Below are 15,831 nucleotides of genomic sequence, written 5' to 3'. Positions count from 1 at the left end.
CTCCAGGCCACAAACCCATCACTGCCGTCCCCGCTGCTGTCCCGGAGTGGGCCGAAGGCGCCGGGGGCAGAGGCTGGGGCAGGGCCAGGGCCGGGGCCCCGCACCAGGGGCCTCCACGGGGCTGTTCCCTTACCACTGTTCCTTCACGTGAGCCCCTCCCGCCCGCAGCCAGCCCTGGGGCCTGTGAGCCAGTGCAGAGGTGCTGCCTTCTCTCTCCTTGAGAATTTTCCAACTTTGGAGCTTGAGCAGCACGGCCCACCTGCGGAGACACGGAACAGGGAGCCTGGTGGCCCCGTATGCTCTAATCCACGGTTTCCACGATTTCGTGAGGGACATCAAGATGCGATTTCCCTACATCAGAGCCTCCACACGTGGGCCGTGGACGGGTTCGTGAGGACGAGAGTGAGGACAGATGGCAGTCACCTGGCTAACCGCAGCGTCCTGGGCAAACCTTCACCCCAAGCTGCCCCAGCAGGTGGGGACGGCCCCTCCCAGCCTGACAGAGGCCCACCTCCAGCTGCGGACGCCCTGCCTGCCTGAGGAGCTCCAGGATGGCCACTTGTCCCGGTCACACGCCCACCTCCAGCTGCGGACGCCCTGCCTGCCTGAGGGTCTCCAGGATGGCCTCTCGTCCCGGTCACATGCCCACCTCCAGCTGCGGACGCCCTGCCTGCCTGAGGAGCTCCAGGATGGCCACTTGTCCCGGTCACATGCCCACCTCCAGCTGTGGACGCCCTGCCTGCCTGAGGGTCTCCAGGATGGCCTCTCATCCCGGTCACACGCCCACCTCCAGCTGTGGATGCCCTGCCTGCCTGAGGGTCTCCAGGATGGCCACTTGTCCCGGTCACATGCCCACCTCCAGCTGTGGACGCCCTGCCTGCCTGAGGGTCTCCAGGACGGCCTCTCGTCCCGGTCACATGCCCACCTCCAGCTGTGGACGCCCTGCCTGCCTGAGGGTCTCCAGGACGGCCTCTCATCCCAGTCACGCTCCCGTGTCCGGGTCTGCAGGGTCGGCAGGAGCCGTGCAGGCTCACACCCCAGGCTGCCGTCACCATGACAGAGCTCAGCACTGCGGCCACATCACTGTTGGCAAAAATGGGAGCAGCAGGTCCCTAAGCACAGGCCCCGCACGACCAGGCAGGACAGGAGGGAGCTCACCGAGACCCACTTGTGAAATCACCGCACCCCCCGTCTAACAAGAGTGTTAGACACGCGCGTCCTGACGTGTTGTGTCAGCGGCTGTGATGTCACAATGATCCAGGAGACTGAGCTTCACGTTTGTAAATTTAGGATCCCAGAAAATTGTTTAAATACAGAATGTGAGCACAGAGGGCAGGAGTGGTCAGTGAACATGCCCAGGGATCGGTGTGTTCCGTTCCGACGTCCGAACGTTAACAGTTTTCGGGAGAAAACCACGTAAAACTTCTCACCTTAAGAAAACAGGCGGGCGCAGGGGCCGAGGCCTGTAACCCCAGCACTTTGGGAGGCCAAGGAAGGCAGATCACTTGAGCCAGGAGTTGAGACCAGCCTGGACAGCACAGTGAAACCCCGTCTCTACTGAAAATATAAAGAAGTATCCAGGCCGGTGGTGCACACCTGTAGTCCCAGCTCGTCGGGAGTCTAAGGTGGGAGGATCGCTGGAGCCGAGGAGGCAGAGGCTGCCGTGAGCCGAGATCGCACCACAGCCGTCTAGGGGACGGAGCGACCCTGTCTCAAAAAAAGTAATAAAATAAAATGGTGAGTTTGAAAGCAGAATAGGGTTTTGATTTCATTCAATTTGTTTAATAAAAGTATGGAACACCACAGCCGCGAGGTAGAGGCACCGAAACGTCCACCGAGGGGCAGACAGATCGTGTGGCCTCTGCGTACCTTGAGATCACTCGGCCTTAGAAGGAGGGGAACTCTGACGCCTGCCACGGCACCACGACCCTGGAGGGAATCACGCTCGGGAGTGAGCTGGTCACGAGGCACGGACTCCGGGCGCTCCACTTACCTGAGGTGCCTGGAGGTGCCGGATTCAGGGAGACAGAAAGTGGCAGGGTGAGGGCTGGCGCTGGGAGTCGGGGGCGGGAGCCGGTGCTGAATGGGTGCACGGTTCGGTTTGGGAAGACGGAAAGCCGCAGAGATCTGCTCCCGGCGTGTCCCGGCGTGGACGCTTCAGCACAGCTGATCCTCTGTTACATGCTTTTTACAATTAAAAATTAAAGTTACGACAGGAAAAGTGGGACTGAAAGTTACATACTTAAACCGACGAAGAAACAGACCGAGGCGGCAGTGCCAGGTGCGCAGAAAGTTTATCCGACAGACGCGTCTCAAGCTCCTCTCGAGGCGCTGGGGCAGGAGAGCTGGGGCCACGGTCAGGGCCGACCCGGGATCATCCGAGGGGCCTTCAGCTGCACAGGGTCCCTGCAGACAACAGTCGAGCCGGGGGCCGGGCGCGGTGGCTCACACCTGTAATCCCAGCACTTTGGGAGGCCGAGGCGGGCGGATCGCCTGATGTCAGGAGTTTGAGACCGTCTTGGCCAACATGGTGAAACCCCGTCTCTACTAAAACTACAAAAATTAGCCGGGCGTGGTGGCGCCTGCCTGCAGTCTCAGCTACTTGGGAGCCTGAGGCAGGAGAATCGTTTGAACCCGGGAAGCGGAGGCTGACACCAGCTTTTATTGAACAAGTCGAATGAAGGGCTGTACTCCAGCCTGGGCCACACAGCAAAGACTCCAGGCGGGCGTCCCTGGACTCTGCAGCCCTGGTTTCCGTGGAAAGATGGCCCAGGCCCGGGTGATCCCTCAGGGACAGGGTGCTCCAACAGGAGGGGTCAGCTGAGTTCTCCAGAATCTTCCTGAAGCCCTGGAATTGGATCTGAGACGCAGCCGCTCGGGACGGCTCAGAATCAGAATCCTGCTGGGGGGGTGTTCGCCACCCACAGGGTGTCCCCACCAAAGCCAGCAGGGTCATCACCGCCCGCCACAGAGCCACGGAGGAGGTGGCGGCACCCAAGTGCCCACCCCTGGACTGCACCCAAACGCTCCTGCCATGGGCTCGGTGGGGGGCAAGGAGCTGCCCGCGGCTCCCCATCTGCACCTGGACGTGACACTGCCTCTCCCTGGGTGGGGACACCTTTCCCCGTCCTGAAGATGCCTGGGGAGGGCGTCCTGGCACAATTTTGCTTTTGAGAAGTGAGGCTGGACTTATTTTCAAATCTTTCCACGTACCAGACATTGCTTTTATTATGTTTTGTTTGGAGTAACGCTCACCCCATCCCGCCAGCCCAGCCCCCTCCACAGCCTCGGCCCCACTCACCTGCGTCCACACGGCCGCTTCCCTTCCACGCACGAGCGGCACGTGCTCCCGTCTTGAAGCTGGGTGGTTTTATCCGGTTCCCAGACGCTCCCTTCGTTCGTCTTAGCCCGGCAGGCGCTGAGCGTGGCCTTCTCTCGTTGCAGCTGCAGGTGAACCTGCTGTCCAAGTTTTTGCTGATTGCGAAATCTTGCTACGAGCAGAGGAACTTCGCGACGGCCATGCAGATCCTGGGCGGGCTGGAGCACCCGGCCGTCAGGCAGTCCCCCGTGCGTGCCCTCGGGGCCCCGAGGCGCGGGGTGGGCCCTGGCTCGGCCTCGGAGTCTCACCTGCGCTAACATTTCAGGCCTGGAGAATTCTGCCTGCAAAGATCGCAGCGGTCATGGAGGAGCTGAAAGCCGTGGAGGTACCAGCAGCTTCCTTGGCCGGGCGGCGTTCGCCCAGCCGGGCCCTCTCCTAAATGACCCACTCGGTAGCGCCTGCCGCACTCACCCAGACGCAGGCGCCCCACGGTGTGCACAGGTGGCCCGGCCGGGGTGGCCTCACTGTGAGGCCCAGGAGTCGTCTCCTGCGGGGCCTCTGCCGCCACCTGTGCAAAGCTGTCCCGCCTGCTCGGTCACGGGCCTTGCCGGTCTAAGGTCCCCGCACAGAGTACAGGTGCCCAGAGCACAGCACTGAGGTCTGCAGCTGGGGCCTGAGCTTGACCGACCTGGACCTCCTCCAGGATGGCAGGGGTGGCCTCATGAGATAATGAACAAGGAAGCGCTGCTGGAAACGACTGGGCGTTCCCCAAAATGAGAGAGACAAACCCCAGAGCAGCCGCAGCCCGCACCGGCCCTGGGTGTCCGAGCCCGGCCTCAGCCCCAGCTGCAGCTCTCCAGAGGCGGGAGGGCTCCTGCACGTCCCTGCCGGACTGCAGACGAGGGGCCCTGGCCAACCAGCCCGGGTCTCATTTGGGGACGTCAGGTCACCTGGCTCTTTCCTGGAGTCCGGCAGAGAGTAAGGAAAGGGACTCCCCTTCTCAGTAGCAGCTGTCAGGGCCTCGTGTAAGAGCCTGCAGGTGTGAGCCAAGTCCACCCGTCACCCTCCTGACTGGAAGCTAATTCAGAGTGCCGGGTACCCCCACACGTGGAACACAGGACCAACTGGGAATGGGTGGGCTAGGCCGGCCCCGGCTGGCTCCTGTACTGACCGCGCCCTGTCTCTCCCCGGCCCATGCCCTGGCTGGACCACCAGGTCTTCCTGAAGAGTGACAGCCTGTGTCTGATGGAAGGACGGCGCTTCCGGGCACAGCCCACCCTGCCCTCAGCCCACCTCCTGGCCATGCACATCCAGCAGCTGGAGACCGGTGGCTTCACCATGACCAACGGGGCCCACAGGTGGAGCAAGCTCAGGTGAGGAGGGGCTTAGGTGGCCGCACCCCCAGGTGGGGAGGGGCTCGGGTGGTCACACCCCCAGGTGGGGAGGGGCCCGGGTGGCACCTCTCCTCCTGTCCCTGCTTTTCAGAGACCTGAGTACCTTGCCCCTCACTTGGTCCTTGCGGCCTCAGAGCTCCCTCTCCCCAGGGTGACCTCCAGGCACCACCTCCTCTGCAAATTCAGAACGTTTCCTGCTCTCCTGGTGTCCACGGTCCCCACACACTCTCCGTGGTCTCTGGGACCCTTGTTGCCACGCAGCCACACTCTCCACCCCACCCTAGGATCTCTGCAGCACTATGGCTGCCTGGCACCAATCTGCCCTGACCTCTGGGTGCCACCGCGTCCCTGCTCCCCTCAGAGCCCTTTCCCTAGAGACACCCACGTGGGACCCATGATGAGTCCTCAGCCTCTTCCTGTGTCCTGCTGTCCCGCCCAGCACCCGGGGCCAGTGACCTAGCATGCCGCCTGGGAGGCGCAGATGGGCTCGCTCTAGAACCTACCACCACGACCCACGGCTCACACACCCTTGGCCACACAGGCTCTTCCACCTGGGAAGCCACAGCCCAGCCTCTCCTCAGAGGCTCAGGCCTGTGACCAGCGGACTCAGGCACCCTCAGTCCCGGCTCGGCCTCACTCCCTCCCTCGAGACACAATCCCCCACCCTCCCATCTCTTCTTGTCCCTCCATTGTGCACACACGGTCAGGAGGCTGCCCGGGCCACGGCAGCTCCACCCTTCTCCAGGGAAGACGGCCCCACTTGGGGAGCAGTGCCCAGTGGACCAGGTGTCCACGGATCCCCAACCTGATACATGCAAAGTCTCCTTCTTAGCTAGGCACCAAGTTAAAAGCAGTATTTACAATACGCCATAAATGCACGCTCATTGTAAGAAATCGGAAAACCCACGTCAGCAAAAGAGAACTAAAAACTTACTGTGGGAGGCTGAGGCGGGTGGGTCACGCCTGTAACCCCAGCACTTTGGGAGCCTGAGGCGGGTGGATCACGCCTGTAACCCCAGCACTTTGGGAGCCTGAGGCGGGTGGATCACGTGAGGCCAGTTCAAGACCAGCCTAGCCAACATGGCGAAACCCTGTCTTTCCTAAAAATACAAAAAAAATCGCCGGACATGGTAGCTGGTACCTGTAATCCCAGCTACTCAAGAGGCTGAAGCAGAAGAATCGTTTGAACCCGGAAGGCAGAGGTTGCAGGGAGCCGAGGTTGTGCCACTGCACTCCAGCCTGGGCAACAGTGAGACTCTGTCTCCAAAGAAAGAAAATGGCACTACAGGTTTACAGCTGGTCACTGTCCACAACCAGCTCTCCCGGGAAAGCGGCCGTGGGCACGGCCGTGGCGACTCCCAGGTGTGAACGCTCCACATGGCAGCAGCGTCTCCTGCCTGCCTCGTCCCCTCAGCTGCAGCCCCTGCGGCCGACTGGCCTTTCCTCCTCTTGGGAGGCTCAGCGTGGACAAGCCTGACCCTGTGGGGTTTCCATAAACGTTTGTGAACGAGAGGTGGACAGACGGGAAGGTCTGAGGAGTGGCGTGAGGTTTGGCCCAGTCAATAAACACAGGAAACTCACCCTTCAGTATTTATGCGGTGAAAAGGTTTAGCGCAAATGATTCCTAAGAACTCGAGGGGAATCCCTGCCCGGGGAAGCCGCGCCCCTGCCCCATGCAAACTAACGTCTCTTCTTCCCCCGACCGAAGAAACATCGCCAAGGTGGTGAGCCAGGTGCACGCGTTCCAGGAGAACCCCTACACGTTCAGCCCCGACCCCAAGCTCCAGTCATACCTCCGGCAGAGGATCACCCGCTTCAGCGGCGCCAACATCTCCACGCTGGCCGCAGACAGCAGGGCCAACTTCCACCACGTCCCCAGCGAGAAGCACTCACGGAAGATTCAGGACAAGCTACGGAGGATGAAGGCCACATTCCAGTAGCCAAGCTCAAGCGTGGGCCCGGTGTGGAATTCCAGACCTGAACCCGACTCCGAGGGGGGCAGGGGGCCGGGAGGCAGGAGCCGAGTCTCAGGCGCCACAGTTAGTGAGGCCCCTCCGCCCCCGGGGCCCTGGGGAGCTGGACCGGGAGATGGAGGCTCGGGGGACCCCATGGGAACGGGCACAGCTGGTCTCCTCCCAGCAGACAGAGCCGGGACGGCACAAGAGTCTTGGAGGTTTGCGTGTTTCTGCTAGAATTAAAAAGTTAAATTTAAAAATGAAAAGGAGAGACTGAACTTCCCAGGAGTTTTGTGCCTGTCTGCGCCTCTCACACACAGATGAGTGGCTCTTACCCAGTTCCCGGCAATTCCCCCACCTTGACTCTGCCAACTTCAGAGTAGCTGCTCCCTGAGCGGGTTTCTGGGCCAGCCTAGGTCGGCTGAGCAACCAAGGACCAAAGCTGACCTCTGAGCTCCATGCCGACCGCAGCTCCCGGGGTGGGGGGACTCTGAGACCTCCATGCCGACCGCAGCTCCCCGGGTGGGGGGACTCTGAGACCTCCATGCCACCCACAGCTCGGGGGGGGTGGACTCTGAGACCTCCTGTCTGAGAGCCTACGTTCATCTCCCACCCACACCCAGAACCCCCTCCACCCCTCCCCAGCCCAGACCCCCGGGTGCCTGAGGCCTCCTGCTGGAGCAAGCACCTTGGGCTGGGCCCCTCACCCATGGCTCAGGGCCCCCCAGCTTAGAACAGCGCCCCACCCTGGGCAAAGCGCTGCCTCCTGGAAAGGACCCTCACAGCAGCTCCAAGGTGGAGGCTCTGCAGCGGTGACCCAGAGAGTGTCCCCACACATCTTGTACCCCAGAAGCCACTGCTACCCTCGGCCTCCAGCAGCCACGCACGTGCAAGGCCTGCAGTCTGCACAGCCTGTCCGCCGCCCCGCCAGCCCCAGAGCCCGCCCGTGGCCTCCGCAGCTCGCCGCACACTCGCACTTCACCAGAGGAGACAGGTTTTTGGACCCTGGGCAGCTGGTGTGGAGCCCCCAGCCGGGGCATGGGAGACCCAGACAGTCAGATCCACGCTGGCCTCTGTGGCCGGGTGGCCGGAGCCCCGAGCACCGCCCCAGCTCCGTGGCTATCACGGTGCCAGTCACCGCAAGACCCAGGGTTGTGCTCTTGAGTTTTAGAAAGTCATTCCTTAGAGCAACCAGCTAGTGGCATTTCTAGGAAACCCGTTACTTTCAACAAAACGCTGCATTTTTCACGTCAGGATGTGCTTCCCACATAAATTCCCTGGCGACGTCCGGCCCTGCTTCAACGTAACACGAGAGGAAGCTGTCCTGGCCATGCAAACGCAAACGCAGTTCACATCCACTTTTTCTTAGGGTTTTCTATGAGGATCATGTTCTGCTGAGCCACGCCCGCATTATCAGATTCGGTCTTTAACAGAGTGTCGGGTGCAGATCAACGCTCCCTCAGTCAGGACTTACTTCATGGGGGCGGCAGGGGGGCCCAGGTCAGGACTTACTTCCGGGGGCAGCCGGCTCAGGCCCCAGCTCCACTGTCTGCATGGCTCCTGGTGCTGTAGCACCGATTTCTAAATAAAGTCCTTTCTACCGAGCCCGTGTGGTGTGGTCACTCTGTGGGTCCCCAAAGTGACCTCTGCAGGTTGAGCTGGTTTCCTTCACGGCCACGCGAAGACCCCTTACCAGCGCCCCAGGACTCCAGGCGTGCGACGCACTCAACCCAGGACTGAAGACCGACCTGCTGGTCCGCAGCGACGCCCTCTGATGCCTTGAGAAAGGCCTGGCTCCGCCCCGTGTGTCGAAACTCAGGCCCTGCCAGGAGAAAAGATGCCCCACGATGCCCAGCCACGGGAACAAGCAAGCGTGTGCCGCTGATGCAGGAAACACTTGCTTCGGTGAAGACTGCAAATAGCCTGGAAGAACGGACACCCTGAAACGCTCGTGCACGTGAGCACATCCACGTGCCTGCCCTTCCATTGACAAAAAAGATGCTGGATGAGCAGTGTCTTCATCCAAAATCAGGACAGGCGTCCGCCAGTTCTTTCAGGCTATTTGCACAGACCCACGGCTGTTCTTGGGTCAACTTGTCCTAAACTGCCCACCCCAGCTGGTTGCCGGCTGGCAGCTCAGACATCACCAACAGCCTGTGGGCAAGACAGAGCTGGGTCCCCGTCCGTCATCACAGGGCAAGCTCCCCATCAGGGCTGGGCCCCCGTCACCACAGGGCAAGCTCCCTGTCAGGGCTGGGACCCCGTCATCACAGGGCAAGCTCCCTGTCAGGGCTGGGCTCCCATTATCACAGGGCAAGCTCCCCGTCAGAGCTGGGTCCCCGTCACCACAGGGCTGGGCCCCCGTCACCACAGGGCAAGCTCCCCGTCAGAGCTGGGCTCCCATTATCACAGGGTGAGCTCCCCGTCAGGGCTGGGTCCCCGTCACCACAGGGCTGGGCCCCCGTCACCACAGGGCAAGCTCCCCGTCAGGGCTGGGCCCCCGTCACCACAGGGCAAGCTCGCTGTAGCTCTAACCACAGCCGAGAGAGAGGTCAGGAGGGAAAGCTCCTGCAGGTGCGGCGTCTACCCTGGAATGGACACAGTCACCGCTGTCACAGTTTAAGACTGGTGGACACCACGCAGGGAGGGGCTCAAGGCCAGGGCTTCAGGTGGCTTTGGGTGTAAGCTGTGGATGCGTCTGTGAAAGAGCTGATGGGTTCCTGTGATGAACCGAGAGGTTATCTGCCTGGAGGAAGGCCCAGGAAAAGCCTGAAGATGAGGAGACGGTGCAGTCCTGCCGTGACGGGCGGGAGCTGCCCCAGGCAGGTGGCCCTGGGTCCAGATCATGTGCTGGCCAGACCTCCCATGGCAGTGGCTCTGATAAACTTAGCTCCACTGAGCACAGGACTTTTCTCTTGGAGAACTGACAGCCAGCGACCCCATGAGCCTCACTGCTCTGGCTCCTGCCCCGTGTGGTCCTCCCCTGCGCTGTCAAGTGCCATGGCGCCCGCTCACCCACCGACCACAGAGGCCCTGTCGCTCCAGCGCCGTCCTCATTCACAGGGTGCCGTGAGGCCGGCGGGAATTCCCACCGTGTGTCTGCACTTGTGCTTCCCGTCCCGTCCCAGCTTCTCCTCAGCACGCCCGTCGGGAGCCTGTGTGGGGCGTCACGGCAGGCCTGTCGGGAGAGTGTGGGGTCACACGGCAGGCCCATTCCCCACAGGGCCTGCACCACGTGCGCTCCTGCCAGCACTGACGAGGGTTCCTGGCCCCAGGTCCTCGGCCTCTCGTGACCAAGTATGGTCCCCCCACATCTCCATCTGCCCTTCACACATCGCACCTCACAGAGGCCACGTCTCTTCTCTGTTTTTATGGGTTGTTCTGTGTGGACTTTTCTGTGTTTTTATGAGTTGTTCTCTGTGGTTTTTCTCTGTTTTTATGAGTTGTTCTGTGTGGTTCAGGGCGGCAGGTGCATAAATCTCTGCCTCTGTCAAAAGCTCTTGTAGCCTGGACGCCCTTCCTTGGGTTCGGTTTGGCAAATCTTAGCAAAGGACTCGGATGGGTCCAGCTTGGGCCAGATGTCTACCCCTGGACCAGCCGGTCAGCAATGACCAGGGACAGGGTGACCCAGGTCAGCCTTCAACTGGGCTGCACCCCCAAATTCTGGAATTATTTTCAAAAAAGGGATCTTTAACCCCGAGTTTCAGCACAGTACATTCAATAAATTTGTAACAACCCGAAAAAAAAAAACCAACAAAAACCTAGAACTGTCTGGTAAGCTGGGTGTGGGGAACCCCAGGGAGGACGCTAGGCCCCAACAGCAGCTGGATGACACCACCTCACTAACGGGACTGGGCTGAGCTCAGTAACGGGGAAACCAAGGCCCGAGGCCCACACGCAGACACCGGGCTCTCAGAGGCACGCACATCAGGGCTGAACAAAGAATACGGGCCTGAGCCCCCGTATGAGGGCCTGCCTGGCCAGGAGCCACAGATTTCTGGAGAAATGTCTGAAAAGCTGATTCTAAGGCCAGGGTTGGCAAATCGCCAGATGAGGCAGAAGCATGCTGTTGTGCCAGGGAGCTGGGAGCAGGGTTTCAACAGGACACAGGAGGAGAGGAAGCAGTGAGAAGAGTCTCAACGGCCAAAGCCGGAACGATCTGAGCAAGTTCCAGTTCGCCTGTGATCTCAGCACGTTGGGAGGCCCAGGCAGGAGGATCATTTGGGCCCAGGAGTTCAAGGTGAACCTGGACAACAAAGCAAGACCCTGTCTTTACAAAAAGTAAAAAACTAGCTGGGTGTCGTGGTGCACACCTGTAGCCCAGCTACTGAGTAAGCTGAGGCTGGTGGATCACTTGAGCCCAAGAGTTCAAGGCTACAGTGAGCTGTGATCGTGCCACTGAACTCCAGAAATAATGAAAATAAACAGAACTTTTAAAATAATTAAGTAACAACAGCATCAGGTTATGACCTAAAGGATAAGATTAACATACACGAGCGCACACTGCAGAAATAAACGACTGAGCAGATAAACCCACAGGCCGGGAGAGTCCAGCCTCCTTACGGAGGAATCCCAGAAAATACAGACAGGCCTCCAGGAGGCGGGGCCGGACACTCTTACCCACGAGAGGGGATTGACTTGGGGACCGGATTCCAGTGACCACAGCAGGGACGGAGGCGGCAGCTGCACAGTGAGGCCAGCAGACGCCCCCACCTAAGCACGGAGTGGACCTCGCCGGGGCCGAACCACAGGACCGGAGGGGCGAGACCGGCCCCCGACCTCTGCGCCTCCCTCCCAAAAACCCAGCGCCCCAGCCTGGCCGCAGGAAGACACCGGGCAAACCCAAGTCGAGGAACAGTCAACAAAACACCTGGCCAGTCCTCCCCAGTGTCCAGGACGCGAGAAACTGCCACGGACCAGGAGACGGAGGGGCGCGGCGCCGCGTGGCGAACGGGAACGGCGTTTCCTGTCCCGGGGATGTGGGCCGCAGACGCGCTGCAGACTGAAGAAGTTCAGATTCGAAAAGTGCCTTCTGTAGAGCGCGTGAATTCCCACACCCGTTCCCGCACCTGGCGGCGGCTTCTCCTCCGACCCGGCCCCTGGACCCGCAGGCACCGCTCCGGTCAGGCTGGGGACCCGGGACCCCTGGGGGCAGGCGCTGAATCCGGGCGGGGGCGGCACAGGGGGCGGGACGCAGGGGCGCCGGCGCCTTCTGCAGCGGGAGGGGCCCCGCACCCCTGGACGTGGGCAGCGGGAAAGGCTGGCACGTGCGTAAAAACGCACGGAGCCGCCTGCGCTCAGGCGCGCTGCGGCCAAGCGGCACCTCCGTAAACGGCCTTAAAAACAGAACCGCTGCGGATTCCCCCTTTCCGACGAGTCTTCTCGGCCCAGGCCCCCAGCGGAGGCGCCGCGATGGACCCCTTAGGACCCGGCGGGCGGGGTGGAGGGGCGGGGCGGGCGGAGCGGGGCGGGGCGGCCGGCGGTGGGAGGGTCGCGTAGACCCGCCTCGGACGGCGGGACGACGGCGCCGGAGGCTCAGAGCGCGTTTGGGCGGCCCGGGCGGCGCCCGCCTCCTTTCTCCTGCCGCGGCCCGGAATCCTAGCGCGCCGCGCGCCGCGCCCCGGCCCCGGGATGCTGCTCCGGCCCCGGAGGCCGCCGCCCCTCGCGCCCCCCGCGCCACTGTCGCCGACCAGCCCCGACCGCGAGCCGCGGCCTCCCGGAGACGCCCCGGCGACCCCGCCCCGGAGGCCCGCCTCGCCGAGCGCGCTGGGGGAGGTCATGTCGCCGGTCTCCCCGGGCTCCGCGCAGCGCACGCCCTGGAGCGCGCGGGAGACGGAGCTGCTGCTGGACACGCTGCTGGAGCCGGGCGTGTGGCGCGCGCTGCTCCTGGACCGCCGCCAGGCGCTGCCCACCTACCGCCGCGTGTCGGCCGCGCTGGCCCGGCAGCAGGTGCGCCGCACCCCCGCGCAGTGCCGCCGCCGCTACAAGTTCCTCAAGGACAAGTTCCGCGAGGCGCACGGCCAGCCGTCCGGGCCCTTCGACGACCAGATCAGGCAGCTCATGGGGCTGCTGGGCGACAACGGGCGCAAACGGCCCCGCCGCCGCTCCCCGGCACCCGGGCGCCCCCAGCGCGGCCGCCGCCCGGCCCCCAGCGCGCCCGCGCTCGCTCCGAGCGTACCAGGTAGACGGGGGCGGCGGGGGCGGCGGGGGCGGCGGGGGAGGGGCGGGCGCGCCCCCGGACCCCCACCCGACCGCCCCCTCCGCGTTCCCAGGCGCCGCACAGCTGCCGGCCGCGCGCGACCCCGACGCGGACACCACCTGGAGGCTCCGCTTCAGCCCGTCCCCGCCATCCCCCGCCCCGACGGCCCTCGCCACCTGCCTCCCGGAGGACCGCGCGCCCGTCCGCGTCCCCAGTACCCCGCCGCCGCCAGCCCCCGACCCGACCCGCGAGGACCCCGACTCGCCGCCCGGCCACCCCGAGGACCGCGCGCCCCCTCCGGCCGCTCCCCCGTCGCTGAACGCCGCCCTGCTGCAGACCTTGGGGCACCTGGGCGACATCGTGAGCATCCTGGGCCCGCTGCGCGACCAGCTGCTGACCCTGAACCAGCACGTGGAGCAGCTGCGCGGCGCCTTCGACCACACCGTGTCCCTGGCCGTGGGCTTCATCCTGGGCAGTGCGGCCGCCGAGCGAGGGGTCTTCAGGGACCCGTGCCAGTGACGCCCGCTGCGGGCAGCCTCCCCTCTCCAGGCCGGGGCCCCTCCGCCCTGATCCCTCCTGCTTCCTTCCCACCCCCACTCCTAGGTACGTTCAATAAAAGCGTTGTTTTCCTAGACTCTGGGCTGTTCAGGGGTGCGGGTCTCCATGCTGGGAGGGAGCGCAGGGACTGCAAAGGGCGGGGCTCGGCTCCAGCGCCCTCATCGCAGGGAGGGACTCCCACCAGCTCCTGAGGCGTGGACGGAGCTCCGTGGGGGCTCACGCAAATGGAGCCTCAGGAGGCCACCTGGGGGGTGGTGGGCACGGTGCCTGCTGCTGGGTCCTGGTTGCACACGCGATTCTCAAGGCCACAACAGACTCTCCCTGCCCCTCCTGGGGAGTCCCACTAAGTAAGACAGAGGGGGAGGGTGGGCTCCGCTGGGGTTCTGGAGAGAAACTGAGGCTGACCCCACCTTTTGACTACAGGGGTGTGGGGGGGGGAGCGGCCTCCAAGTTGCCCAGGAGAGAACTCCCACTGACCCCAGAGTAGCATGGGGCGCTCCAAGGTCCTTCCATAGCCTCAGGCAGTCTGGAGCCAACTTGCTGCCCTCTCCCAGGTCCTTGGAAACAAAGGGGCAGGAGCCACAGCTCCGGGGAGGTGGTTCTGGCCTGGGTGGGCCCTGGGCAGCGCTGAGCGGCTGGGGTGCGATCCTCGGGCAGAGGCTGAGGGCAGGGTCCTTGCAATTTTGAGAAAACTGAAGCACACCTGCCCAGGAGGCATCTTTCCAAGTAGCAACAGAGGGCCCCTGAGTCGGAAGGCGGGTTGGGTGGAGCCGGAGATACAAATGCAGCCCGGAGGAATTTCACTAGCATAACAATGCCGGCGGATTAGCAGGCCCGCCCGGGAGGACGAGTGCTCGCCCCGGGCCTGCAGCTGAATGGGGCTGGGGCCCCCGTGGCTGGCAGGACCCGGAAGAATAGGTCCTGCAGGGGCTGATGGCAGCTCCTGGGAATGAACACCTTGTCCAGGTCTGAGGGGAGGCCTGTGAGACCACGCCTGCAAGAACTGACTCCAAGCGTCGGACACGCTGGCTCGTCGCCGGAATTCCAGCACTTTAGGAGGCCTAGGCGGTGGGGGGGATCGCTCGGTCAGGAGTTCGAGACCAGACTGACCAACATGGTGAAACCCCGTTTGTACTAAAAATAGAAAAACTAGTCGGGCGTGGTGGCGCGAAATCCCAGCTGCTCGGGAGGCTGGAGCAGGAGAATCACTTGAACCCGGGAGGCGGAGGTTGCAGTGAGCCGAGATCACACCAATGCACTCCAGCCCGGCGACAGGCAAGACTATCTCAACAAAAAAAAAAAAAAGCACTCTGGACCAGGCTCAGTGGCTCACGCCTGTAATCCCAACATTTTGGGAGGCCGAGGCAGAAGGATCACTTGAGCTTAGGCGTTCAAAACCAGCAGGGGCAACATGGCAAGACCACATCTCTATTAAAAATCACAAAATTAGCTCATGCACCTGTAATCTCAACTGTTTGGGGAAACAGGTGGGAGCATGGCTTGAGCAAAGGAGGTCGAGGCTGCAGTGAGCCGTGATTGTGCTTCTGCTGCCCAGTCTGGGAACAAAGTGAGACCTTGACTAAGAAAGAGAAGTCTGTCCTCAGCCCCACCCTGCTGTGTTTCTGAGGCTCTCCAAGCTGGTAAGAAGCTGTTGGATGAGCCAAGCTTGCAAGCATCCCCCTCACGTACACAGCCCCCAAAGGTCAGAGCCACAGGCTGGGGGCCCCATGGGGTCTGAGACAGCTGAAGTACACCCTATGTTACATGACTGCACTCCAGAAGGTCATGCCCGACAGCACGCCCAGGTCCCAGCAGATGCACCAACACCCTAAGTGTGGGGCTGCCCTCTCACTGGGCTACTGGACACTCCGCCCTCTCCAAGCAGGAGCGACTTAGGGGCACCAAGCGGAATTCATCTGCCCTCCTGCTCAGGTAGTCGGGTGAGGGCCACGTGCTATGATCCTCCTGAGCCCGTTACCAGAATAATGAATCTGAACACGCAGGCCCTGGACCTCTAATGCTTTGTCATCTGCTGCAGGGAGTATATTTTGGCTGTTTGTTTAAAATCAATTTAGGGGCCGGGTGTGGTGGCTCATGCCTGTGATCCCAGCACTTTGGGAGGCTGAGGCAAGAGAATCGCTTGAGCTCAGGAGTTCGAGACCAGCCTTGGCAACATGACAGAACTCCATCTCTACAAGAAATACAAAAATTAACTGGGCATGGTGGCACGCACCTGTAGTCCCAGCTTCGCCGGAGGCTGAGGCAGGAGGATCACTTTGGCCCCGGAGGCCGAGACTGCGGTGAGCTGTGATCGCAAGAGGCACTCCAGCCCCGGCAAAAGCCTGTCTCCAAAATAAAAACTGGCTCTGTGGACACAGCAGGATCAGTCTCCTGTGTGCTGTTTAA

The 15,831-nt window shown here is 62.4% G+C and overlaps 2 protein-coding genes across 5 annotated transcripts in view; both read left to right on the top strand.

The window, feature by feature from the left end:
* The window catches only part of KNDC1 (kinase non-catalytic C-lobe domain containing 1), a 59,492-nt gene extending 51,219 nt beyond the window's left edge, over positions 1-8,273 (top strand). For all 4 annotated transcript variants that reach the window (XM_064371857.1, XM_064371856.1, XM_064371858.1 and 1 more), the window contains 4 exons: positions 3,445-3,567; positions 3,645-3,704; positions 4,535-4,692; positions 6,422-8,273. In XM_064371857.1, the coding sequence (XP_064227927.1) occupies positions 3,445-3,567; positions 3,645-3,704; positions 4,535-4,692; positions 6,422-6,653 (573 nt within the window). In that variant the 3' untranslated portion in view covers positions 6,654-8,273. The remainder of the gene's footprint in view (positions 1-3,444; positions 3,568-3,644; positions 3,705-4,534; positions 4,693-6,421) is intronic.
* Positions 8,274-12,290: 4,017 nt separating this feature from the next.
* On the top strand, positions 12,291-13,386 carry UTF1 (undifferentiated embryonic cell transcription factor 1). The gene is made up of 2 exons (XM_064371828.1): positions 12,291-12,849; positions 12,941-13,386. Exons 1-2 carry the CDS (start codon positions 12,300-12,302, stop codon positions 13,384-13,386), a joined length of 996 nt encoding a protein of 331 aa, XP_064227898.1. The 5' UTR covers positions 12,291-12,299.
* Positions 13,387-15,831: the final 2,445 nt, after the last annotated feature.

Source organism: Aotus nancymaae, unplaced genomic scaffold, assembly GCF_030222135.1.
Source record: "Aotus nancymaae isolate 86718 unplaced genomic scaffold, 86718_ANA_hifiasm-v0.15.2.pri h1tg000193l, whole genome shotgun sequence".
Taxonomy (NCBI): Eukaryota; Metazoa; Chordata; class Mammalia; order Primates; family Aotidae; genus Aotus; species Aotus nancymaae.
Note: the sequence above shows the minus strand (reverse complement) of the source record. Positions and strands in the feature narration are given on the sequence as shown.